The sequence below is a fragment of the Gopherus evgoodei genome, chromosome 5 (assembly GCF_007399415.2).
Source record: "Gopherus evgoodei ecotype Sinaloan lineage chromosome 5, rGopEvg1_v1.p, whole genome shotgun sequence".
In the NCBI taxonomy this organism is placed as follows: Eukaryota; Metazoa; Chordata; order Testudines; family Testudinidae; genus Gopherus; species Gopherus evgoodei.
The window spans coordinates 78209641-78237395 of NC_044326.1; the positions used below are offsets into that span (position 1 = coordinate 78209641).

Here is a 27755-nt window from a genome sequence, read left to right on the forward strand (position 1 = left end):
CTTCATTATGATTGCATCACCCGTGACGTCTAGGAATAACATGACGCAATTCATATCATGTATGACGCAATACCAGCTTCAGATTGCATCATTCATTGTTTTGCCTAAAAAGCAAGTACTGTCCAAACCCAGTCATAGATTTATTCATAGATCCAGTCAAAGATGTATTTTAGTCATTTCTGGTTTAAATTGAGATCCCTTCCCTTTACAACTCACTTATCCTCCGCCATTCCCAAGTCAAGGGTCGTATATACTGACCCAATAGAATATCTTGAAAACTAGAGCCAATCAACAATTTTAAGCATCATTTTCGTTCTCAGTGACCCAGAATTAGTAAAGTTGGACTACATTTATTTCAGAAGCATTTTGGCTGTAGAGCAGTGTAACCTGCTCTTAAAAATCTCCAAATCTCCCTAGGCAATTTATTCCAGTGCTTAACCACCCTGATAATTAGGAAGTTTTTCCTAATGTCCAATCTAAATCTCTTTTGCTGCAATTTGAGCCCATTGCTTCTTGTCCTATCCTCAGAGGTTAAGAAAAACATTTTTTCTTCCTCCTTCTTTTAATAACATTTTACATACTTGAAAACTGTTATCACATCCCCTCTCAGTCTTTTCTTTTCCAGACTAAACAAACCAATGTTTTCAGTGTTCCCTCATAGGTCATGTTTTCTAGCCCTTTAATCATTTTTGCTGCTCTTCTCTGGACTCTCTCCAATTTGTCCACATCCTTTCTGAAATGTGGTGCCCAGAAATGAACACAATACTTCAGATGAGACCTAATCATAGCAGAAGAATTACTTCTCGTGTTTTGCTTACAACACTCCTGCTAATACATCCTAGAATGATGTTTGCTTCTTTTAGCTTGTGGTCCACTATTACCCCAGATCCCTTTCCTCAGTATTCCATCCTATGCAGTCATTTCCCATTTTGTATATGTGCAACTGATTGTTCCTTCCTAAATGGAGTACTTTGCATTTGTCCTTATTGAATTTCATCCTATTTACTTCAGACCATTTCTCCCTTTCGTCTAGATCATTTTGAATGATAATCCTATTCTTCAAAGCACTTGCTATCCCTCCCAGATGTGTATCATTCACAGACTTTACAAAAGTACTCTCAATGCCATTATCTAAATCATATATGAAAATATTGAACAGAACTGGACCCAGAACTAATCGCGGCAGGACCCCACTCATTATGCCCTTCAAGATGACTCTGAACCACTAATGATTATGCTCTGGGAATGGTTTTCCAACCAGTTTTGCACCCACCTTATAGTAGCTCCCTCTAGGTTGCATTTCCCTGTTTTATTTATGAAATGGTCATGCGGGACAGTATCAAAAGCTTTACTAAAGTCAAGCTATACCATGTCTACCACTTCCCCCCATCCACAAGGCTTGTTATCCTGTCAAAAAATGATATCAGGTTGGTTTGACACAATTTCCTGTAGGTTTAGGCCCAGATTTTTAGAATATTAGATTCTAAATAAATTTAGAATATTGTGTGTGTTTATGCTAGTAATTCATTTTAATCAACTCAAATTTTCTGTTTCAAAATAATGTCTGAAACGATGTCCTTTCTTTTCCCCCTGAATGTTTCGTCTTTTCATTATTTTTGCTCCAAAATGTGGAGTTTTAGAAAGCAGGTACACATGCCAGGTTGATGTTTTGAAGTCATTTGTAATCCATGAAATCATATTTTAAGGCCACTGGGAACCATGGTGATTATTTAATTTGATTTTCCTAACACAGGCCACAAAAAACACCAGTGTAGAAGTGTGCAGTCTAACTCACAACAGCTTATTTTGGAACACTTCAGTTCTGTGTTGCTACTATCTTCAGGACTTCATATAGGCAAAGGAGTTGCCCTTGGAGAAGTCATGGAAGATTAGGAAAACTTAACTCCTCAGGTTGAGAGAGAGAGAGAGAACAAGGCCAATAGCCCTACTAAATATTGTGTCATGGCAGCCCTCCAACGTGCCATATGTTAGGTCTTCCCTTTTTGAAATCCTGTATGTCTGCAGGAGATTGTTTTCGAGACTCTGATGCATGCCACCTCTGCAAAAATTCTAGAATATTGTATATTGTGTGAGGAGATACTGGAGGACATCTTGTGTGCATTGCCTGTGGTATCTTTGCAGGGGGAGATTTGGCAGGATGGGATGAGAGGGTTTTCTTCTTTTCTGTTTGTTTTTAAAGTAAGGTATTGTTTTGTAACTGAGGAAAAGGATCAGAGTTTGTGAGGGCAAATTGGAAATACAGAAACCATAAATACACTTTAAGAAAGTAATATAACAATAGTGTAATAATACATTTATTTACACATAGATTGGAGTTAAATTGCTTTCTTTATACAAACTTCCTCTTTATTGTATAGAGTGGAAGTCAGTTGCTTCTAGAGCCACACATAATCAAGGACCAGGAAGTGTTCACAAACTCCTTCCATCTACATAGGGATTAGCACATGAAAACAAACTGAACATCTAAAGATGATAAAACAACCAATTAGAAAACAAATATTTCTTTAAGTTTCCATTGTCAGTAACATGATTAAGTGAAAATTGATTGTCATTTTTTTTTAGTTCAATAGCATCAGTTTAATTGATATTCATCACACACATGCTTAAATGCCAAGTCCCTTAGTAGTATACAAGGCCTTTGGAGAATCATGATTTCCAAAATAACAGTTGAATATCACAATCCTTTTGTGTGCTAAAAATAATGAAAGAGATTATCAATTTAATTTTAGAAGTTCTAATAGTTTATATTTCAAAAGTAGTTACTATACACACTCTATACCTAAGATGACAATATTTTCAGATTCAAAAACTGGGAAACTTTTGTAACAACTTTTTTTTTCAGGTCATAAAACCTTAAATTTCCTTTAAAAGATAATAGAATGGTTCCCCCTCTTCCCCTGCCCACCCCTCATGTGTACTGAGGTACTATTACCAGTTTCTGACTCAACAGTGACATCTGTTTGTTTTTTCAGAGCAAATTTTTTTCTGGTAGCACAGGAAAAATTCTACTTAATGTAATAATATGCCATGAACATTTATATTGTACTTACATATTTTAAAAAAAACCAACCAAACAAACAAAACCCCCACCGCCACTACCATTTTGACTGATTATATGAAAAACTGGGATACTTCATGCATCCCAAAAGAATTTCCTGGGATATCATATGGAAAAATGGCACAGTCCCAGTAAAATTAAATCCCGTGATTGATTTAGCCATAGTGTATAAGCAGTAGGAAAGAGCAGCCTGTTTTCTTCTACTATCCCTCTGTTATGGCTCTTTTGAAGATCCCCACTGCCTCCATTTAGTTAAACAGCCACTCCTTGATAATATGGAGCAAACTAGCAAGGAGAGAATATCAGTCAAAGGGGTTTATTACCTCATAGAGCCAAGCAAGAGAAAGAATATAAGTATCAAACCTCAAAGTTGGTCTGGAGAGATTTTCTGCTGACATACCAAGTTTTGTTTGCTTGAATAATCCAGCTGAATGCTAAATTCTAAGATGTACCTTCTTCATATATATAACATTATCTCACTTGAAATAATAATGAAAAGACCTATTAATTGAGTGGCACACTCAGGAAATAAGACAATGTGCACAATCAGAACTAATCAGTGATCATTACATAAAGCTGTGTCCTTTATTCAGTGCTGTTTGGTACTTCTAGAATATTATCTTTTACTCAATATGAATTTTAAGTACATGCATAGAGAGTATGACAAATTAGGGTAGAATAGCGTGTCATCTCCATGTTTAAAACAGAAGTCACATTTTCATGGAACAGTGGGGATAAAAGAGGGTCTATGATATCGGTGAACTTCCTGACATTGCTTCAAGTGATTAAAATACACGGAAGGGCAGAGTTAAACTGATCAGCACAATAGGCACATTTTTGGGGAGCTCTAGCTCTGAGTTTAATGTAGGAATTTTCTTCCCCTGGATACAGATACCATGTGAGTAAAAATCATTCTAAGTTTTACAAAAGTTATAGTAGCCAATTATATAGTGGCTTAAGGCAACTACTAACCAGAGAATATAAAATTGCTTCAGCTATATGTTCTTGCTTAAACTCAAGCAGGTGCTCTGGCCTATTTTGAATGGCAGCAGCCTGAGTCACATTACTGTAATGTCTGAATTTCTCTCCAATGATGTCTTTCTATAATCTGCATTAGAGCTGGAGACTCCGGTCCACTGAACTACATAATACATTACAGACTTTCACTAACAACTAGAGCTAATCAAAATGTTTCAATGTTTTTCCTATTAAAACATGCCAGGTTGTTGAAACTGAAATGTTTCACAGAAATGCATTGGTTTCAATGAAAATTTTATTAGGACAATTTCTCAGATACAGTATAGAATTTTGAGTGAAAGACATATCCCACAATAGCCAAGTGATTAGAGCTCTTTGGACGTGGAACACCAGGTTCAAGTCCTTGTTCTGCCTGATTCTCAGGACGGACTTGAACCTGGGGCACCCATACCTCAGATGAGTGCCTTAAACCATAGGGCTATTGGCTGTTCTGAGGTGGTTCTCTTGGGAGGTTCCCCCCCCCACCCATAAATTTTTGAATGGTCGTGTTTTCATTCTGCATTGGAATGAAAATATCAAAATTACAGAATTCCTGTTTTCTGGCCAGCCTTACTAACAACATTCAACTGTGAATGTTCACAGAGAACATACTCTATGTAATGAAGAAAGGAGGTCCTCTGGTAAGGTCTTGCTAAAAGGATATGTTGCATATTTAAACACTTCTAATGTTCTTTTCTTTCATTCATGACAAAAAAACAAAAACAAAAAAAACCTACATATGGCAACAAGGATCAACTGACTCCAAGTAACTCTGTGCTAAATCTCTGTGCACAAAATCTCTAACCTATCAAAACCAAACACAGAACCCACCATACTCCAGTGAACCCGGAAGCATTTCTTACCTCAAAGAACCAGGACTGTGACAGATGAGGAAAAAAAGATTGTGGAAGGCCTATATTTTAGCAGAAAGCAACAAATCCCAGACTAAAAGGGGTGGGTGCGTGTGTGGGGGGGGACTAGACAGACCAGTTATTGAAGTAAAGTGCACAACACAGCAAAATATATAGGTAATTACCAAAAAAAAATGCCAAATCCCATTAACCAGATAAAAGAACAAAGTGAGAGCACAGGGAGTGGATATCTTTTTAAAGCTTGGTTCTACTCTGAAAAAGTACTCTGAAACAGTTAGAATTATTTTTTTTGTTTGTGTGTCACATTAAATGTGCACAATTTACACACACACACAATTTTTTTCCCTTAACTACCAGCCCTACAAACTCACCTGGGCTTTGAGAGGCATGCTGGGTCCTTTTCTTCTTATGGATCATCACTAGTACCAAAGATTCTACAGGTCAAATGATATACGCTTGTCCATATTTGCTTATCCCTTTTTCATCAAACCCCACTGGAGTTCCAGAGGTGTAACTGAGAGAGCCTACTTTTTGCCTGGGTGGTGATTATGCATGATAAGCAAAGATGGAGTCTACTGTGCTATCATTCAGAGGCTAAGTACCAATAATTCAGTTTTCCCCTCCCATCCTGTTTCTGTGGAACTAGAATTCTGAGTTTGAGGTTGGGTTAGGAAGTATGGGGAAGACCTCTGCACCTGAACAGAGTTTTTCTGACCTTATAGGTAGATGGTTTCTGAGCTTGAGGCAAGTGTGTGTGAAAGGCAGGGGTTTCTGAGCTCTGGGGAGAGATGCAGGGTTTGCTCTGAGCTTTAGGAAGCTGGGTAAAAAAAGTATGTGGGGAAGAATTCTGTGCTGTGGGAAGGGAGATATTTTTACCTGAGAGGAAGCTTCTGATCAGTGGGAGGAAGCCATGGGGACATGGGCGATGTCTGAACTGATAGGGGGATGGGTTGGTGTCAGCTTGCTGTATAGGTAGGTGTGGGTGAAGACAGTCGGTAGTGAAAGGAGGATAATAGAGTAGAGGGAAGGAGGGAAAGGACTTAATAGCGGGAAATAGTCAAGTGAAAACTGCACCTCTGACCCTTGCTGGTCTCTTCAAGTGCATCTCCTCTCAGGTATTGAGCCTCAAGCTTACACCTGTCTCTCAGGATGGAGTCATATGGTTCTCTCTGTCAGACTAGAACCTGAGCTACAGTGCCCTGTTTATCAGTTGTGATTACCTTCACAGGCCTGACTTAGGTTAAGAACCTGCAGTTCTCTTCCCTCCAAGAGCAATGACAATGGTAACCAGTGACCTGACAATCTTCTTAAAGCAAAGTATTATTTAATTGGTACCAAAGTAGTTCAAAGAAAAAGATGTGTTAAAACAATAAAGAGACTATACATGTCTAGCTTACTGGGTGTCAGTGTATCTTCCACATGGAGATCCTTGTACGTCTGTTGATGCAGCTGCCTTTTTTTTATTCTCTGCCATGTGGCTTGTACATTCTTTGTCCCAAACACATGCTCACAGCACATGGGCATGGAAAAGTATTCGGAATCCCCTGTCCCTAGGCATGTTCCTAAAAGTCCTGCTGACTCATAGGCATAGCCTCTGGCTTCTCTCGATGGGTTTATTGTACAGCTGATTTGCCCTTGTTGGGCCATCAAGCAGGCTGGAGAGTGATGATGCCTGTCTTTCTGAGGGTGTCACCTACATGCAGGGCTGGCTCTAGCCATTTCGCCCCCCAAGCACGGCGGCATGCTGCGGGGAGCACTCTGTCACTCACCGGTCCCGTGGTTCCGGTGGACCTTCTGCAGGCATCCCTGTGGAGGTTCCGCTGGTCCCATGGCTCTGGTGGACCTCCCGCAGCCATCCCTGCGGAGGGTCCGCTGGTCCCGCAGCTCCCGTGGACCTCCTGCAGGCGTGCCTGCGGATGCTCCACCTGAGCCGCGGGACCAGCGGACCCTTCGCAGGCATGCCTGAGGGAGGTCCACAAGAGTTGCCTGCCGCCCTCCCAGCAACCAGCAGAGCACCCTCTGAAGCATGCCGCCCCAAGCACGTGCTTGGCGTGCTGAGGCCTGGAGCCGGCCCTGCCTACATGCACAGCACAAGTTTGAGATATCAATATACGCACATTTTTATAACTCATGATACAGAGATGATATAGACATATAAATAAGCTCATCATATTTAGCAAATCATAACTTTTCTAATGATACCTTACATGGCATATTGTGTATAAAATTCATTGCAATTTTGTAATCTTGGTATCAATAATATTATAAATGGTCACCCATATACCATACAGCTTGCACCAGTTTCCTAAATTCCACCTGGAAATCAACAAGCAGCCAATGCAGATTACTGAGTACTAGTGTCATCACTAGCAAGATATGTAAAGTGACAAGTGAGACACTGTCTTCTACACCACTTTCAGTTTTCAAGTAGAAGTAAATTATAGCCCTATACATAATATCAAGCAATAATCTAATCTTCAAATACAAAGGCACAAATGACAATGTGGGTTACATCCAAGAGTAATAATTGCATGTCATGACTAGATGTAGTTTAGAAAAAAGTCCAGGATGATCACTAGATGCACACAAACAAAACTCTAAGATTGAACTAAAAATGTTAATACCTCTCATAATTACTGTAACAGATGCTTCTGAAAATGGGCAATTTGGACTTTCATTGTACTCTGTATGCAATTACTAACAGCAATAATAGCACCTAGCTCTCTTCATTACATAATTGTCTCTCTTTGATCAGCTCTTATACTCATCAATAATTGCCTTTAATTGATTGTTGTACTAGAACTTGCTTTTGTTCTGGTATCATCTGCTTTTGATTTCTCACTGGAGTGGCATACAGTGTATTTTAAGTGCATATTTTATGGCACTCTAATGTCCTGTTATCTGAACTGGATTTTTAAGAGAACAATCATGGTGTCAGCATTTACCTGTCATTAATGAGAATGAAGATTCAGTCTCCTCCGTGATTAAACAAAATAGCTGGTGATACTTTTTGGCTCCCATAGACAGCTCTAAACTTGTCATTGCAGCATCTTGCAGGATCTCTCGGTAAGCTATTCTCCTCCACCTCTCTTAAAATGTCCCCCTCCCTCACACACAATGCCAAAGATCCATTAAAGAAGATAGGTCAGAGATTCTCTCCAATGCTGAAATACACTCAGCACAGAGGGGAGATGGAGATTCATCAGGTTACTGCTTCCTGATTCTCAAGGGTCTTAGTCTAATCCTGATGTAAGTGGAGTGGAATGGAGATATGCCTTGCCAAGCATATTCTTCTGATGACAAGAAGTAGGGACAATTGATATTGGAGTCACCCTAACTGGTTTTATGAGAATTACTCAGCACCATTAGACAGTTGCAGCTCAAGTGTATCCACTTTGCACCAACTTAAGTGGTGCACAAGTGGAGCTGAGAATCTGGCCCTATAACTCTTCCTAGTTTGAAAATTAATGTTTACAAATTTATTGCTTTTGTGACACTGTACTTGACCCTAATGAGGCATACAAGTCCATTTATCACTAGCAGCTTTGTATTTAGCACAGTTCTAGTCAATCAGAGGCCTATTTGATACTTGTTTTTCTATATATGTACATTCAAACCTTTCAACTCTTGATTGCTTTAGGAAAGATTGCTGTAGTCTCACCAACCTGTATTGTCTTCTGTTGTTACAGGTTTCTAGGATTTGAAAGTCTTTGTTGTATTTGGGAAAATGGAAGGAATACTTTTTTTTCAAAATTTTCTGTACTCATTTAATTTCCATTGTATTTCTTGGTGCTGAATTACATATCAGACAACAGAAGCTATCTTGGAAAATAATACAAAACAACCACATATGTATTAGGTAACAAGCTGTTAGGTATTTTAATATGTAAATGTTTTAGTTCAAATTAACTTATTGTTTGTTATGAAAATAGGCTCCCTCTCTTTTTCTAAATACGCAAAAAAAGGAACATAATCACTTTAACAGTGCAGCACAAAAACATACGCTGCATTAGCAAAATTAAAAAGAAAGGTCAAGAAATATTTTTGCCAAAATAAATCATGTCAATTAATAGAACAATACAGACCTAGCCGGCTTTGTATTCAGTGCCTTAAAATCCATGGGACATATGAAGACCATAGAGAGGAATATGACTTTTGTGTTAAAGTTATCAATCTTTGAAGACATGAAACATAACAAAGAAAACTTGAATATGTTTCAATAGCTACATTGCTATAACTCTGCCAAATAATTGTCATAACTGTTAACTTCCTGTTGTAAATTTGAGGCTATATCTTGTTACTAAAACTAATGTTTTAAACTTGGCACTTTTATTCCAAATATTTCACTTCACTTTATGATGAAAAGTAAATATTGTCCTCACCATTTTGCAGATGGGGAAACTAAGAAGTAGAAAAGTAGTGACTTGTATATAGTGGGAACTTGGCAGTGGGGAACCAAACCTAGAGCTTCTGATTTCCAACCTGTATCCTAATCCTGTGGAACCTGTCCACTAATTAAAGTGGAACTAGATGTAATTTAAGAGTGAAAGCAAACTTCATGAAAAATGAACTTCTTTTCTGTATAATGTCCAAGGATAAATATTATCTTATTCCTGCAACGTGTTATTTAGTTTGTTACTTTAAAATATTACATACATTGGGCAGTGATTTTTTTTTCCATGTGAACATGTAGAGGCAAAACTAACCTCTCCCCCATAACTGCCATAATTAAATGTAAAAATTAGATGCAATACAAAGTATACTAATGCTAATTTTGAGGTTTAATGAGTTACAAAAAGAAAAGTGTTATTTCCTTTTACTTAAGATGAACTGCAGGGCAGGGAAGGCACACACAAAAGCAAAGCTATAGATAAAATATTAACCCCAAAGTCTGCTCTTAGGTATACCACCAATGCCTATCTGAAGTTACTCAATTTTCTCCAGCATCTTCTTGTTTGAAATGTAGATGTTTAATTGTTGCATCAGCTCTGTTGCCAAGGTGAAGAACACAATTATTCTAATACTACTGAAGTAATTATGATCACCTTGTTTTTAATCTTTCCCTGTAGGATTTTGGAGATGACGGGTCCTTGTACATTACTAAGGTTACCACAACTCACATGGGAAATTACAGCTGCTATGCCGATGGCTATGATAATCTCTATCAGACTCATATTGTCCAAGTAAATGGTAAGGAAAGATGTTCTAATTGCCAGTTATAGGGCAGACTCTGGATATTATTTGGTAGGGTTTTTTTCAGTTATTTAACTTTATATTACAGCTGAATACAATAGTAGATAGAGCGAGCAATATGTTTTCGTCAATAGCTTTCCTTCTGTATATAAGATTGCAGGAAAATAAAATATAATCACAGTATTTAGTGATCCTACATAAATAATATTTATTAAAAAGAATAATACAAAACCAAACATTTTTTCTCTTAATATTGTTAATGCACGTTATTACCATGCTATTTGTACAATAGGTATTTATAAAAAATGTAATTTTAAATAGCAACATAATCATTATACTGTACAAGCTGCGAAAACGTGTTTGCAGCTCTATTTCTCTGAAAAAATATTAAGTATAATAAAACTTCAAAAAAAAAACCCACCTCATTTGTTTTTAAAAATAAAAGACTTAAGTGTTGAGCTTCAATTAATTTCCATGAGAATCATTGGCTTCTCTATTTTTTTTTAGAGATCAAAGCATCTGTTTAGGTGCCTAATTGTGGTTTTTGGAGTCCAGATTTAGGCTTCTGGTTTTGAAAACCTAGTCCAAAATGTTCAAAGCCTTTGTCAGCATATAAAGCCCCATTCCTGTATTCCTTACTCAGGGAGAACCTCAACTGAAATCAGTAATAGTATCCTTAACATCTGCCCTTCCTTTGGCTTGCAAGACACTGTCTTCTCCTCGTTCTCCTCCTACATCTCATATTATCCCTTCAAGTTATTTTTGAGTGGTCATCCTCCACCTCTGTTAAACTTTTGTCTAGGTATACTGGAAGAAGGACAAGAGACTTTTTATGGGTTTTAATCAGTCCGCAACTTTATTAAATAGATGTCTGGGACTACCCAACAGATAAAGTGTACAGTGCAGGCAAATCCATGCTTATTTAAATCAATTTTCTGGGGCTTTCACCACCCCCCCTCTTTATTTCCATCCAGGTCCCCCAGCCAGTCCATGGCTTGGACCTTACCATCCACCAGCCTCATAAGAGGGTTCAGGAGGGCTATGAGAATGCAGGGGGTTGGCTCCCTGATGTACCAATCATAGGAGTCCCCAACCTCCCTTCCCCATTCTGTTCCTTTATCTGGGACCTCCTTTTAAGTTTTTACCAGGCCACTTATCTGGTCACTGGCTGCCCTCCCTATGGAGTACCTGCACTGAACATCCACCCAATATTACAAAATAAGTTGTGACATATGGCGTGCCACCTTTTCTATTCACCAGAAAAGGTTCAATCTCACACCTGCTGTGAGGAAGATGAAAAAACCACACTCCACCAAAGCCAATTCTGGTGGTGTGGAAAAATTCCTTCCCATTCCTCCTTTAAAAGGGGTGACTAGCATAGTGCCCACAACAGGTCCTATCTCAGCCTGCCATTCGCCTCCACTAGGGGTATGAGGGTGGGTGTTGGCTTCCTTGCTGCTTGGACATAGAGACTTGTCCCACCCAGGTTTCGTACCTTTATGCACATTCCTGGGGTAGGGGTGGGGTTGGGGGGAGTCATTGCTGCAAAGCACCTTTTGCAGCAGTTTCTGAACTTCCTCTTCCCCTCCCTCTCCAAAGCAGAGCTGCCTTCTTTGGGTAAGCCCAGACAAATTCTGCCCCCATTTAGTTGTGGTACAGTCATTCATGGGGTGACTCAAGGGGCTCAGTCCATGCCTCCCTCTCCTTTTCTGTTTTATCTTTCTTTGAAAGACTTCATCTGTGCTCGCAGCTTCAATTTCAATGTTTATGATGATATTTACCTTTTCACTACCAATTTCAATATTCTTCATCCAATCCAATATTTTTGGTCAGGATTAAAGATTTTAAAGTCTCTTTCTCTGTAATCTAGCCCTAGATGTCTGGACAGCAGCCAAAAACTCCTTATCTTTCTGCTGAAGCCTACTCCATTCTCCCAGTCTTTGTTACTGTTGGTACCACTACTGCTCTCCCTGTTAGCTAGGCCCAAATTCTTCTCAACTTTGACTCTCTCTGTCTTTTCAGATCCATTAAACATGTGTCCACTCCCTGACACTTCTTCTCTCAACTCTACAATATGTCCTTTCCTCTCTGTCCAGACATCTGTGATTCTTATCCATGCTCTCATTATTTCCTCCCTTGATAATGAAAATCTTCTCACTGGACTCCCTGATATCCCCATTTGTTCATCCATAAAAAATATACCATTTCCTTGCCCTTCAGTCTGCCCTTTGTATTCCCCTGGTAACTCCACTTTCTCCATCACATCAAATTCAAGATTCTTGTTATTGCCCTAACTTAGTCTCTTCATGATTAGCAGCAGAGTCCTGTGGAACCCTATAGACTAACAGACATATTAGAGCATGAGCTTTCATGGGTGAATACCCACTTCGTCGGATGCATACATGTATTCACCCATGAAAGCTCATGCTCCAATTCGTCTGTTAGTCTATAAGGTGCCACAGGACTCTTTGCTGCTTTTACAGATCCAGACCAACACAGCTACCCCTCTGATACTCTTCATGATTATTCACTCTCACGTTGTCTTCCCACTCCCTCTGTTCCTTCAATGCTGTCAGCCTTGAATGCCTATTTGTCCAGATCTTCCACAAGTGTCTCTGTATTTTCTTCCACGCAGCCTGTTGCAGGTTGAATGCCCTTCCTGAAGTAATGCATAAAACCACAAACCTTCCTCCTTCAAATCTTTCCTCAAGCTTTGATGCTAACAAGAAGCCAGCCAATTAACTCTGGCTAAACTGAGGAGGAAATAGAGACACCTGGTATTTATTTAAAGATAAACATTAAACCTGAAATTTGAACATAGAGCAAGACTATGTAACTACATGGACATATTAGTATTATCCTTATCATCATCCTCTTCCCCCACCACTTCCCATGTCTTGTTTCAGATTCAGCTATAAGCTTAGTGGGACAGGGACCATGTCTTCTATGTGTTTGCATAGTGTTTAGCAGAATAGAGACCCTATCCTGATGAAGGGCTTTTTTGGGTGTTGTTATAGCACAATTAATAGTGTTATGCAGTTCTTACTGTATGGTATTTGGACTCAATTTAACACTCCTTCCTCAGGCAAAACTCCTGGTTAAGTATGTGCAAGCTTTGCCTGAGTAAGCAATGCTAAATTGTTCCTAAAAATTATACATCAATGGCCTGATTATCAAAGTACTGAGCACCTGCTTTGTTGCTGCTGCTATTGTTATTTATTACTTGTATTGCTGTGGTGCCTAGAAGCCCTAGCCCCATTGTGCCAGGCACTGTACATGAATATAACAAAGACATGGTCCCTGCCCTGAAGAACTAAAACAAGAAACAACAGATGGATACAACAGATAGGCAGAGAGTGCACAAGGAAACAATGAGAAGGAAACAATTTCATGCTTTTCTTGGCTATCTTCAGAAAAGCACTTTTCTTTCAGAATAGGTGCTTATACAATAAAACATCCACAGCTGAAATACTAATTTTTGTACATATTCTTGTAGTTGCAGGATATGTCCATCAGCATATTACTGTTACTATTTGTTAGTCATTCGGAGCATATTGTAAACATACATGGTACTGAAGGCAATAGCTGCCTGTACTACTATTTGTCACTATCAGATTATTTTAAGCTACCTAAACAAATTGACTACTCTGTATTTTTTCTGCCCTGGCAGCCGCTGCTCTAAGAATCAGTACTGGAGTGAACCCTTCTCTCACAAATTTGGATACTGTTTTTCTTTAGCCTGTCAGATCTAGGATCAGGTTAAAATAATTCCTGATGGGCATTTAATGCCTAGGTTGCTGTCATCTTATTATATACGTGAACTGTACCACTATGTATTTAATGTAATAGCAAGAGTATTGTATATTTGAAGACACTGTTACACAATTATTTTGTTTCTGTTGTAACATTATCAAATGAAGGTGCATGCTGATTAAACCATTACAATTTGAATGTTGTAGTTAAATGGGATGAAAAACATAAAGTTGAATGTTCTGGTCAAATGAACAGCACTTCCATAGATTACATCTGTACATCTAAACTGTAATGTTCCTAGAGAGAGACAAGATAGTCAGTACTCATATAATGACACTTGTCTAACAGAAGAGTCAAAAGAAGATTAATGAGATAGTGAGGCTTAGTTGATCTTAACATCTAGCAATGAGGGTACTTTGAAGACATTTTAATTAGATTTTAAGCACTTTTGCAATACACGGGTATGTTAATTCATATTTTGTCAGAAGTGTTTTCTATATATTTTGCATTCACCAGTTTGCCCAATCCTTAAACATTTTAAAAACATATTTTATACTTTGACTTATTTGGGTGTATCAGGATTAAATTCTAATGTTCTGAACTGACATATTAGGTGTTAAAAAAAATCAGTGAAGCCCTTATTTAAATAATATAATAATCACTGCATAAAAAGTTGCATTTTATGAACAGAATATATTCTTTTTTATGCAAATAATATTTTGAGTAAAAATTAATTATTTTAAGACTTTTTTCATGCATATGGTAAATAGACAACTCATCACAAAACAATGTTTGTGCAGGAATAATTATTTCACTAATTAATTCTTTGCACTTATATAACACTTTACATTGCCAAAGTGTTATAGAATCACTAAATAATCCTAATAAAAGAGAATTTTAATGCTTACTGTTGAGCATAGGATTGATCCCTTTCATCAAAATGTTTCCATGGGTCCACACTCAATTTTCTCTGGTGAAATGAAGCTAAATTATGTTGCCAGCATACAGTAGGTAGATCTGTCACTACATGTCATGGGCCCAATATTGTAGCTATCTGCTGTGTAATTGACAGTGCATGACTGGGGCCCTGTATTAAATGAACATATGTCACATTTGGAATTTCTTAAAACTCCGCAAGGAAAATGTAATTGTTAAAGATTCTTTCTCATGACATGGATTATTTCTAACCTGAGGGACTAAGATACAAGACTAACTAAACCTATTCAACCAAAATGGCTAAAGATTTGGCTTCACACTAAATGAATTATTTAGCATGGGAATGTTTTTGGCTGGTCATTTGAAGTCCTGCTTGATAGTGGAGAGCTCATGTAGCTGGGTCTTTCTAACTCAATAGATCATTCCCCACATTTTTGAATATGTCAAAAACTGAAATGGGGTATTCTTAATTCCTTAATGAAATATCTATTTTTAAAAACGTAATTTTTGTCAAAAAATTTCTCCTAAAATTTCTATGATTTGATGCTGATGAAATAGAGGGATTAATGTGGCCATCAAATTTGGAATGGATTATTTAGATGTTGGAGTATGTTTGCATGTTTTTAAGATCTGACATGTTTTTATGTTGAATGGTAATGGTATGGGAGGGTTTTTTTTGTTTTTGTTTTGGTGGCAAGAGATAATATGAAAATCATAAAGAGAGGAAATCGGTGCTAGGACAATGATGGGGGGGATTGATTGCATTAATAACGATTTAGACAAAAGGCGTTGACTAGTTCACTAGGCCATAACATATTTATAAAATCAGCCCCATAATTTTTCATTGGAAGCTTGCTTTAGTCACAAAAGAACACAGTGGACTTGCTTTAGTCACAAAAGAACAACATCACAAATGCAGTGGTGAGTTACCAGTATTTTAAAGACATTTGTATTTGTTCCATCAAGCCTATTTCTAACCCTTTTTACAGCAGGTGTATGACTAAACTGTGGAAGAACAGTGGCAGAATTCTTTAAAAAAATAGAAAATAATGACAGCAGCAAAAACCTTTTGAAAAAAAATATCCAACTTTTTGATTGGTTTACTTGTGAGTGACCTTATGATTCACCTCCAATTCATTCTTGTTTTCTCCTGGAATAAAACAATTGCTGTCGGTCAGCTATTCATCCCAAATATCCCCAACCCACTGCTCTCAAAGTACATCATGCAATTTTCCTACTTGAATCACAAGAGTTCAGTTAGTTCTGAAGATAACAGATCACACTTCGATGCTAGAGGAAAAAAAGAATAGATTGTATCACAGAAGAGTTAGTTTACTTCCTTGCTCTGGGATGCTATGCTTTATGCTAACTGAATGTATTTATTAAGGACCAGGAAAATAAATCAATCTTTTTGTTGTTGTTCTTTGGTATTATGTTAGTGTGATATGATTAGAACAATTTACAGTAGCCTGAGGTTTCAAATGATGACTCTACTACAGCTGACACATGCAAGCTCTCAAAAGTGCCCTGGGAAAAGCACAATATCTTAGTAGATATCTTAGAAGTAATTGCATTTAGGTTTTCTTTTTCTCGTTAACTGAACATTTACTATGTCATCTGAGTATATGATGATATTCTTATGGATCGATTCTCTCCATGCACATGGATGTTAATCTTACTGATTCTACTGGGAGTTATGTGCACAATAGCTAGATGAGACCAGATCCTTATTTATAGCTCAGTTGTTCTCACATGTAAATGAAATGACCATAAATATATTTACATGGCTTTTCCAAAGAATAAATTCCAGGACTTTATACCTTTTGTGATAAAAAAGTGAAGGATTTTACCTGTTAATTCAGGCATTTTTTTTTAAAAAAAGCTGGGATAGAAACAGTTTGAATTCCATTGTGTATTTTACAGAATAGCTAAATAAGTAATAACATAACATGATATTTTTATCTCTGCTCGTTACTATTGATTTTTTTCCCCAAAAGCCCCACTGACTTCTATGGAGCTTCCATGCAGAATGATTGCATGTGTTCTCCTCATGCCACATTTGGGTTCTGGACTAAACCCCTTCAGTGAGGGTTTTATTCTACTACTACAAAGGAACAATCAGTGAGCTAGATCCTTAGTGGGAGTAAATCAGTACAGCTATGCAGAATTACATCAGCTGAGGAACTGGTCCATTGTACTCAAGTACCTTTTACCTTGAACAGCTTTTTGCATCCAAGTCAGATATTTCTCTTTAATTCTAAAAGAAAAGATGATCCTTTAGAGCACTAGTAGTTTCCAGTTCATTATGGAATTACTATTAGTTTTTAGTAAATGGATTTCATCTCATTTGTAGTGTTTATTTTTCTCTGGGAATAAGGATCCACAACTCTTGCCTGAGGCATCATTCCTAGAAATATTATATTACCATAAGATATATTAGCTAGATATAGATTTCTTCTGTATCACATTCAAACCAAGTAATTGCATGTACTTTGGTGGTCTTAGCTGCAAAGAGTGTAGGTCAGAACCTTCTTTGATTCATTTAATTTGGCAGGGCTCTGATGAGGGGACCTAGGAACCCTATCCTCACCACTTCTGTCCATTATAAAACTTTTGGTTCAAGTAATCAAGCATTTGCATTTAAAATACATCATTAATGAGTGCTTTAGCATGCAAGCTTAACATTTTCTTTCCATGAGCATTCTTGCAAGTAGAAGTCAATTGTACAAAAGTTCAGATGGAGAACACAAAGGGGGCACAACCACAGCTGTTCCAAATTAGTTACTAAATTTGAGCAAATACTCTTAGGGTGAAGCACATTTCTTAGGTCGTATCACAACTATACTGCTTCCCTTCCACATATCATCAGCAGAGCATGAGCTCTGGAGTCTCAGCACTGCAAGACAGATCACATGGGCTAAATGACTAAACAGCAGGTATGATATAATAGCAGATGTCCACAGGGCATAACCCACTAGAGGAAGATATATAATTAATTGAAATAATGTACTATATATACACTAGTAATCCCATTTTACTGACAACATAGCCAAGCACATATATCTGGCAGATTCTATCTGAAAAGCAGAATGGATAAGATTAAGACCTCCCACCTCGTGTAATCTTACTGTGGGGTGTGAAGCTTGTTCAATACTTTTTGAGAAAAACACTGAATTATTAATCATTTACCAGAAGTGGTAAGCTTAGAATGCATGATCTTCTTCCCCAACCCTGTGCAACTTCCCTAGGACAAAGCGTATTTTAAGGAGATAGAGGAGGAAGAAGTTCAACTCTGTACAATGCTGGAAATATACTCAGATGAAATAGTGATTTTATCAACAGGTCTTAAGTAAGCTCTAATGACCTTAGTGCACACTGCAAATGGCAGTTTTTGATATCTTAAAAGTCAGCTGATTCTGAATGGAGTTTTATGGGGAAAGTAAAAGCCTCTCCCTGTGGCTAGGCCTACTCCCTTTTAGATATAAATATTTACAGGGAAACAAGGTTGTCTAGTGCTTAGAACATTGGATTGGCACTCAGCATTCTATTCCTGGCTCTGTCAGTGGCCTATGGGTGACCTTGTGCAATTCTCTTAACCTCCCTGTGCCTTAGTTTCTTCTTACAGTATGTGTTTTAGACATATGACTGTATATGTGTGTATTTTGTTATAAAGTATTTCACAGTAATTGACCTGAGGCTATCCAACTAATTGTACTTAAGTTCCAGAGCCATACCACCTGTTTAAATGAGCTCCAGAGGTACAGGCCACACTAATCTGCTGTTTTATCAGTGCCTTTAGCAAAAAAACAATGATAATCAAAAGCTCTGGTCAAGGTCTTGTAAAGAAGCTACAGTACATGCTTATCAGTGAAAGTCTGCTATGTAATATGTCACTATTGGCGAAAAAAAGGATGTGATATAACATTGGGCATATTCCTATTAGTAATCAATGATTAAGCAAGATTTCTTAAATCTGCTAATTAGTTTTTTTGAACAAAAGTAATTGGTGATCTTATCTTTAATTATGTATTAAATAGCAGGAACTTTGTGCTTCTTTGTAAAAAACAAATTGTAATGAAGGTTAAAGGAACATACCTCCCTTTTCCTCAAGTTTTATTTCCTATAATTAAATAGAATTTGGAGCACTCAACTGGTGTCACCAATCACCATTGGAGAGATAATAAAGTAAGATAACAAAATGAAAAAATAATCCCATTCCAAGATAATCAGTTAAATATTTCAAGTGTTATCCAACTGTATACAAGAAATGCCCCACCATATTGTCGCATTAGGATCCTGTTAATAAAGAAATGCCTCAGATTTCTGCCTACTAAGAAAGACACCAATGAAAGAAAAATCTCTATCTGTTACTTCCTGGAAGTGTCTTAGAACAGCTATAGGCACTCTTCCATTTCCTAAAAATAAACAGTTGTATTAGCTAAATAGTTTGACAAACTCCTGTACTTATTAATATATCAACCTGACTACAGTAATTCCTCGTTTAATGTTGTAGTAATGTTCCTGAAAAATGTAACTTTAAGTGAAACGATGTTAAACTAATCCGATTTTCCCATAAGATTTAACGTAAATGCGGGGGGGGGGGTTATGTCCAAGGAAATTTTCTGGGAGCAGACAAAAGGCATTATATACTGTACAATACTGTACTGTGGTTGGGAAGTGACCCTGGTTTACCCCACACAGGCACAGCCCACTGCAGGCAAAGATGCTAGGAAGCACTTTTGCAGCAGCAGCTTCCCTGGAGAAGAACAGGCTCGGACTTTGCTGAGAATGCTCCAGGCCCACCTCTTCCTGTCCCCACTCCACTCCAGGCCATCTCTTCCCAACCTCACTCCACCTCCTCTCTGGAGAGAGGGGAGGCGAAGAAGCGGAACTTGTGCAATGATCCCTTGTAAAGTCACTGCTCTTCCACAGAATCTTACAAACAGGCAGCATTGCTCAACTTTAAATGAGCATGTTCCCTAATTGAGCAGGGATGTAGCATTGAAACAATGTTAACTGGAATGACATTAAATGAGGAGTTACTGTAGGTCTATTAAAATTTCTGTTTTTCTGGCTGCCTCCTCCTCCTTCCTCCACCCCGCCTACTATAGCCATGAGTTCCAGTTCCCTCTACCTGATGAAATATGTAAGAGCTTCTAAAATATGTAAGATGTTTAAATACTAATCTACAACTAATGTACTCAACAAATATTTTTATTTACAATAGTCCAGCTGCAAAGGTTCAAAAATTAGGAGTCAGAAGTGAATTTAAAAAGAAAAGTGCTTTTTAGTTTTCTTCTGATTTTTTAACTTTCCCCACCTTACCCATGTGTATCTCCTACAACATGGCCATGGCTGGCCTGGGTCATCTGACTTGGGCTTTCAGAAGGATGGGTCTCAGAGTCAAGGCTGCAGTCCAAGCCTAACCAGCTATGCTGCAGCTTTTAGCCCCAGAACCCAAGCCCCACAAGCCCAAGTCAATTGACCCAGGCTACAAGACTCAGTGCCAGTTTTTTATTGTAGTGTACATGTACCAAGCTGTACCTGGCTGGAGCTCAGCCTTCCACAGCCCTCTGACTTCCAGGGCCCCAAACCCTTCTCCCAGTCAGGATCTCTAATAGGAGTATCCTGCTCACTACAACTCTTCTGTCATAACTCCCTTAATCTTAGGATCTTCCCTGCACTAGTCATTCCTACTTGATACCATTTCCTAAGCTTTTTGGCTCCTCCTGCTCTTTATTGGGCAAGCACCCTGATCACTCTCAAGTGTGGCTCATTCTGTAATCAGCCTTGACTAGCTCCCACTCGTAAGAAGATCTGCTACAAGCACAATGAAACTGAACAACCATCAAAAATGGGAACCCCAAATCATTTTTAATTAGAGGATTTCACTGTTAGCATCAAATACTGTTTTTTTCTGTGACTTTAAAAGTTATATTTTACAGATGTCATACAGTAGTTATAGATTATACTGTAGGTCTTCAGGTAGTATTTAACAAAGTAATAAAATGAATATAAGCTTCTGATTGCAAAATTGCCATGAAATACATTTTTTTTCCTGCTTGCTGCTAGTGGAATTTTGGCTGTATCAGTTAAATGTGTAAAATATCGATATCCAGTATTTCAGGAAAAACATTCCCAAAAAACCTCAAAGGGCAATATGAAAAATGGCATATACCATATATGTTAATAATTTCAATACTATTTAGCGTAATGAAGTATCAGTGGATATTGTACCTGTGGTTGCTGTTTTGACCCTTTAAATGGATCATTCAAGAGTTATTCCTTGACTTTTGTCCTTTCTGACATTTAATTATGAGCTGGCAGTGAAGGTGAAGTAAAGCATATTGTGGCATGGTAATGGAAGGAAAGCATCTCTTCGCCATTTTTCAGTAATTATTTTGGTGTTTATTCTTCCTTTATGTTTAAGTACTGCCTGTTACCATAGCATTTAGGCACCATAACAGCATTTAAATGTACATAAAATAGTACTTAAGAACAACCAATTTAAATTAATAAGTGATGAGGCATCCAAAGTAGTGACACATTAAGAATAACTCCTACACTGAAGATTGTGTTAGTAAATGGAAAAACACAAGGTACACACACAGATACCTTTCCCTTCCAATATATACTACTTCCATTTTATCCAAATTGAGTTTCTGCCAGTATTCTGTTATGCATGTCACTACCTCCAGTAAACTCTGGGAGGGCAGAGACACCACCGCATCCAGATTCAACAAAAGGAGATGTGAAGTTAAATATCATTCCCATATTAGCAATACTGCAGCCTAAAATGCAGGGGCTCCCAATTTCTCTTATTATAGACTATCTGATGGATGCTCCATGGAGGTATGCTATCCTGGCATATTTCAGTCCCTCTTCTCCCTTTATTCTCCTACCCTTCATGCCTCTGTACTCTTTCCATTTAATCTTTTTTCTTTTATCATTAATTATTGTTATTAAATTGCATACAATGTCTTAAGTATGCATGAGATTTTTCAGAACATGAAAAAAGGCATAGTCCAAATATCTTATGACCTATGGCCCCAATCCTGGAATTGAATCTGTGAAAGTGAATTTTTATGTCCAACCAGAGCCATATTGGCTTCCATGAGTCTCTATGCAGGGATAAGGATCCTTCCACATAGATTCACTTGCATGTTTGGGGTCTAAACTTAAACTTAGAAATAATGTAACAAATGGTAAGAGGCAAAAAGGAGTGGAGGGTTGATGGAAGGCAGGCTGAGAGCAATATAATAAATTTAAGCAATTGCTTCAGTTTTTATATGTTTGTGTCTTGCATGTTCAGGTTTTTATTGTTATGTCTTCTAAATGTTACTTGTAGTTCATCAGTAAAGCTGATTGGAATTGTTTGTTTGTTTTTTTTCTGTTGTGGTAAAATGCTGATTTGTTGAAACTGAATTTTTTTATGGAAACAGTTTTTTTGATGATGCTTTTGTTGGGAAGGTGTCTCAAGTCCAGGAGGGTATCTCTGGGGAAGGAGGAGAGGGGAGTAGAGAAAGCAAAGATCTTCTGCGAATAGCCTGGTGGTTAGCACACACACCTGTGATGTAGAAGACCTGCATTCAAGTCGTTACTCTAAATCAGGTAGAGTAGGGACTTGAAACTGGATATGGCTCTCTTCCCTAGTTTTTTTTCAGTAAACATTTCCAAATATCTGTTTTCTTCCAGTATGCAATGAAAACAAAAATTGAAACCTTAAAGTTTTTTCACAAAGCTAAATTATTTTTATTCAGCCAGCCTTATTTATCAGTTAAAATCATTAGGATTATAGGAATTTTTTATTGGCTCAGATCCAGGTCCAGCTCACCCAATATCCTGTGTTTTGACAGTGACCAGAACCAGATGCTTTAGAGAAAGGGACAGGAAACCCTGCAATAGTAGGCAGGTGTGGGCCAATCTGCTCCTCTTGAAGGTCTCTTTCTAATTCTTAAGAGTTGAGCGTTGACTTACCATTCAAATATTTTTGTTAGCATCAACTATTTTAAGTATGGATATTTTTGTTCATATAAAATGGATTAATGCTCGTTGCTTGGAAAAAGTGCTCTGTGAGGTGATGGGGTGAAGGCTGAGGTAGGAAGATGCATTACAGTATAGGAGGAGGATGGAGGAGAACATTTTTCTAAGAGTGTAAACCAACCAAAAATCTCAAGTCAAACTGTGAAGTGTAGGTAAAACCCTAAGAACAACTGAATTAAAAATCAGAACTGTGCAGTCACACTGTTGACAATGGAAAGAGGGATTTCTCAGAATGACATTCCTTCTCTTTCAGAAATTGACTTGCTGTAGAATGCAGTGCCAGATGCTGTTAAATATGCTGGTAATATCACATTACCCTTTCATTATTTCATTATATATGGCTTCAGGATATTTAGAATCAACTGCTTGGAGAATTTTTTTTTAATGTGATAATTTTGCTTTTCATTTGACTGATCATTGTTTTCTGTATTCAGTTCCACCAGTCATTCGAGTCTATCCAGAGAGCCAGGCCAGGGAGCCTGGTGTGACAGCAAGCCTCCGATGCTACGCTGAAGGTATCCCAAACCCACAGCTTGGTTGGCTGAAGAATGGAATTGATATTACTCCAAAGTTATCCAAACAGTTAACCCTTCAAGGTAAAAAGGCATACTTACCATTGTCTAAGGCCATAGACATGTTTTTAGGGAAAAAAAAAAACAGCACTACAGAGATTCTACAGTGGAATCTGACCTTTTATGCTGCTTTTATCTATCTGTTTAGAGAGACGTTGTGCCATTAGACACATCCCTGAACCAAGGAGCGAAGTGTGAATTGCACCACTTCAGGAGACACTGTGCCTTAGAGGTACCCTCTGAGGCACAAATCCCTCCCTTCTTCCCCTTTGCTTGAGCAAGGGAATTGAGGGAGTAATTGATTCTGGGCTGTACCAACAATGAATTTCAATACCTGCATCTGTCCCCAGTCCTGCACTAGAGTTTATCTGTGTGGGCCAGCACAATGAAGAAGTGAGCTAAGACTTCTCCAACCATGTATCAGATAGAAAAAGTGATCTTAAACCCAAGATCCATGTAAGTGAATGGTGATGATTCTTACTCTCCTAGACAGGCCTAGTACAAGGCACAGTCCAGATGATAGTTTAATTGCAATTCAGCACTAAAGTTTTTTACTTGGAACAATTTATGCTGTTTTTGCCATTTACCTAATTTAGGAGCAAATAATATGTTTAAAAAAAGATAGCCAAGAATCTCAGTTATTGTTTTTATTTGTTACACTGGTGTAAATCCAAACTCATTCTATTGACTTTAATGGAGTTTTTTCAGATTTACTCCACCATAAATGAAAGCAGAACTTGATCCAGTGTTCCAAATTCATTTTTTACTCTAACTCTATTGAAAACAAAAGAGTTTACTTTAGGGATGGATTAGGATTTAAGTGAATTTTGTAAATTTTGCAGTTTCTGTTAAGACCAATAAAATCTGTTCACTGAGATAAGTAAAGAATGACTAGAACAGAGCATTAATCAGTTATATTTGTTTCATTATAATGTCCAATAAAGTCATTGGTAAAGATGTCTCGTACCATTTTGTGATGCATGCTGTAAATAAAATACAAGCAAGGAGCTGAAAAAAGACTCTGCTAAAAGCCAGGCTGAAAAGATATTCTTTTAAGATTTAAAAACCACCCTTGCCTGCTGGACAGGAATTGGCAATACACGAAGCACTAATAGAATTGTCCAGCTGTCCAGAAGTATTAGCAGTTTCCTCTGTAGATTGAGTAGAAGACTCCAAGTGTTAAGTATCTGAATTGTCATGATCCTATTTTGCAACCCTTACTCACAATGGATTTGTCTTCACAGCACGGTTATCTTAAGTTATAACTTGAGTGTTACCCCAGGTGAACTCCTCTTCATACAGAAACATCTCTAGCTTGAGTTAAGTGGTGCTTTAAACTCAAGCTAGCTAGTTTTGGAGGGCAGGATGTATGTAGTTGTTAAAACTCTGTTGCTGTTGAAGCTTGTGATAGAAATTCAATGTGGATGCAACAGCTCGAATTACAACCATTCATCATCAGCTAATACAATCACTCTGTGCTGGTAATCAAGTCACTCTGTGTAATTCCACGATTGCTCTGAAATGTGGCCAAACTTTCTGAAGCTAGGCTAGTTTGAGTGCAGTTAACTCTAGAGTGCTAACTCCAGCTAGCTTTGATGTGAAGACATATCTGATGAGTGGTACTTATTCATGTGAGTAGTCTCATTGTAGTAAATGGGGATACTATTGTGAATATGTTACTTGATCTGGAAAGGGGTTGTAGAATTGAGGCATTACTGTGCATCCAGAGCATTTGTACTGAGGCAGCTAGCCCATGCCTCAGCTCTGCTAGTTTTAGTGCATAGGCTTAACCAGGTCTGTCTGCCCACACTGAGAAGTAAGTTCCCAGCTGCAGTATAGACTTACCTTAAGTGGTTGGAAAAAATCCTTCCCTCTGAGAAAAATGCAGGTGTGAGGTAGCAAGAACTGTGCAGCATTTTTGAAAATGTGTTCTTTTCTATCTTTTTGTAGAAGAATTTCATGACAAAGTGTCATGATTTTTATTTTGAAAATGCGCCAAGGTCAGATTTTGGCACCCTTACTCAGGGTGAATAGTATCCCAGTGTGTGAGTAGTTCTATTATTGCCACTGAGGCTATTCAAGAAGTAAGGTACAACTCAATAGAAGTAAGGCTATCAGAATATAGAGAAAACCCTCAAAGTTGGTTTTAGACAGCACTGAAAATGTGGATACCACTTTTGGCTGGAAATCGGACAGAGGGAAGGCTCCTTCTTGAGATTTCTAAAAGTAATGAATCTGGTCAGTATTTCAGTGCTTCCTGTCATAGCCAAAGTCATGATACAGAGACATGCAAAGAAGAAAAAAAAATTAAAAATAATCAACATTTTCCAACTCCTAACAAAATTCGCTTCTGGTTCATTTCAAGTTTGGATGAAGATTCAGGTCAGGTCTTATCATACCGAAGCAGCCTCCATATTTCCTAATGTCCAGAATGCAGTCTCACGTAATACTGAGCAGATTTATTTTGTGTATGACTTTCCACACATATGTTATCCCCAAATACTTTAAAATGTTAAATAATTGATTAAAAACAGAGGGAGGATATAAGTTCTCATATGTTTTTGTTTTAATATTTTATACAAATTTGTAATTAATAGCAATCTAGTTCTCTAATATGAAAGAAGAATCCCAAGACAGAAAGTATAGTTCTGGATCTAAACTTTCCCAAAGTTTGGAATCGGGTCAAATGCTAGGGTTCAGTTTTGTCCTTAACTCTAAAACAAAATTTAAATAATCCTCTATTTCCCGACATGAGATTCAGTTGTACTTAAAGTTGCTTTGATGGATCTAACTTTTAGTGTATTTTTAGTCATTTAAGTATACGTTTCCAAAAGTAATTAGTGATTGTAGGTGCCTCAACCTTTTCCCAAGTTGGGACACCTCAGAAGTGTCTGATTTTTTTTTTCAGGGGCAGATGCACAGAATTCTTGAAAATTGGGCCTTTTTAAGGTGTCCCAATTTGGGAAAAGGTTGAGGCACATACAATCACTAATTACTTTCTGAAATGTTTGTGTGTTTAATTTATTTACTGCTATAAGATAGTTCTTGTGCACTGATAGGAGCTTTGATTGAACATCCATTGAAATGGATATAATGTAAGGGTGCATGGAAGATCCTATAGCTTTTAAAGTATACAGCTGTATACTTATTTCTATATTAGCAACTTGTACTTTATATAAAGTATAAATTAAAGGCCATTCTTGGCCTCTCTCTCTCTTTATTAAAGTTCATTTTTACCCACTTAATCCCAAGAACTTCCCACCCTCTCACAGGAGAGGGTCCCCCAACGCTGAGAGTTACTACGTTGTCAGCAAAGAGCAATACCTGCATTAGAAGGGTGCCTAAACACATGGCTGTCCTATGTTTTGCTAAGGTATTGGGGGCGGGGAAGAGAGGAATACTCAGACCTCTAATAAGGGACCTGGTAGCAGAAAGGGCCAGAGAAGTACCCAAAAGATGCACAGCTGGTCAGGATGATGTCATAAAACAAATAGCTAAGGGTTAACGTCTCTTTCACCTGGAAATAAGTATCTGAAGCACCTGACCAGAGGACCAATCAGGAAACAGGATTTTTTCAACTCTGGGTGGAGGGAAGTTTGTGTGTGAGTCCTTTGTTCTTGGTCTTCGGTCTGTCTCTCTCTCAGCTATGAGAAGTGATTTCTGTTTCCTGCTTTCTAATATTCTGTTTCCCAGTTGTAAGTACCAAAGATCAGATAGTGATTTATATGTTTTTTTGTATTTACATGTCTATAGCTGCTGGAGTGCTTTGAATTGTATTCTTTTTGAATAAGGCTGTTTATTCAATATTCTTTTAAGCAAATGACCCTGTATTTGTCACCTTAATACAGAGAGACCATTTTTATGTATTTTTCTTTCTTTTTATATTAAGCTTTCTTTTAAGACCTGTTAGAGTTTTTCTTTAGTGGGGAACTCCAGGGAATTGAGTCTGCAGCTCACCAGGGAATTGGTGGGAGGAAGAAGTCAGGGGAAAATCTGTGTGTGTTAGATTTACTAGCCTGACTTTGCATTCCCTCTGGGTGAAGAGGGAAGTGCTTGTGTTTCCAGGACTGGAAATAGAGAGGGTGGACTCCCTCTGTTTAGAGTCACGAAGTTTGCTTCTGTGTAGCTCTCCAGGAACACCTGGAGGGGGGAAGGGAAAAGATTTATTTCCCTTTGTTGTGAGACTCAAGGGATTTGGGTCTTGGGGTCCCCAGGGAAGGTTTTGGGGGGACCAGAGTGCCCCAAAACACTCTAATTTTTTGGGTGGTGGCAGCTTTACCAGGTCCAAGC

At 37.9% G+C, this 27755-nt stretch overlaps 1 protein-coding gene across 3 annotated transcripts in view; it reads left to right on the forward strand.

The window, feature by feature from the left end:
* FSTL5 (follistatin like 5) overlaps positions 1 to 27755 on the forward strand; it is a 578464-nt gene that overhangs the window by 438853 nt on the left and 111856 nt on the right. For all 3 annotated transcript variants that reach the window (XM_030564448.1, XM_030564450.1, XM_030564449.1), the window contains exons 8-9: positions 10038 to 10158; positions 23328 to 23489. In XM_030564448.1, the coding sequence (XP_030420308.1) occupies positions 10038 to 10158; positions 23328 to 23489 (283 nt within the window). The remainder of the gene's footprint in view (positions 1 to 10037; positions 10159 to 23327; positions 23490 to 27755) is intronic.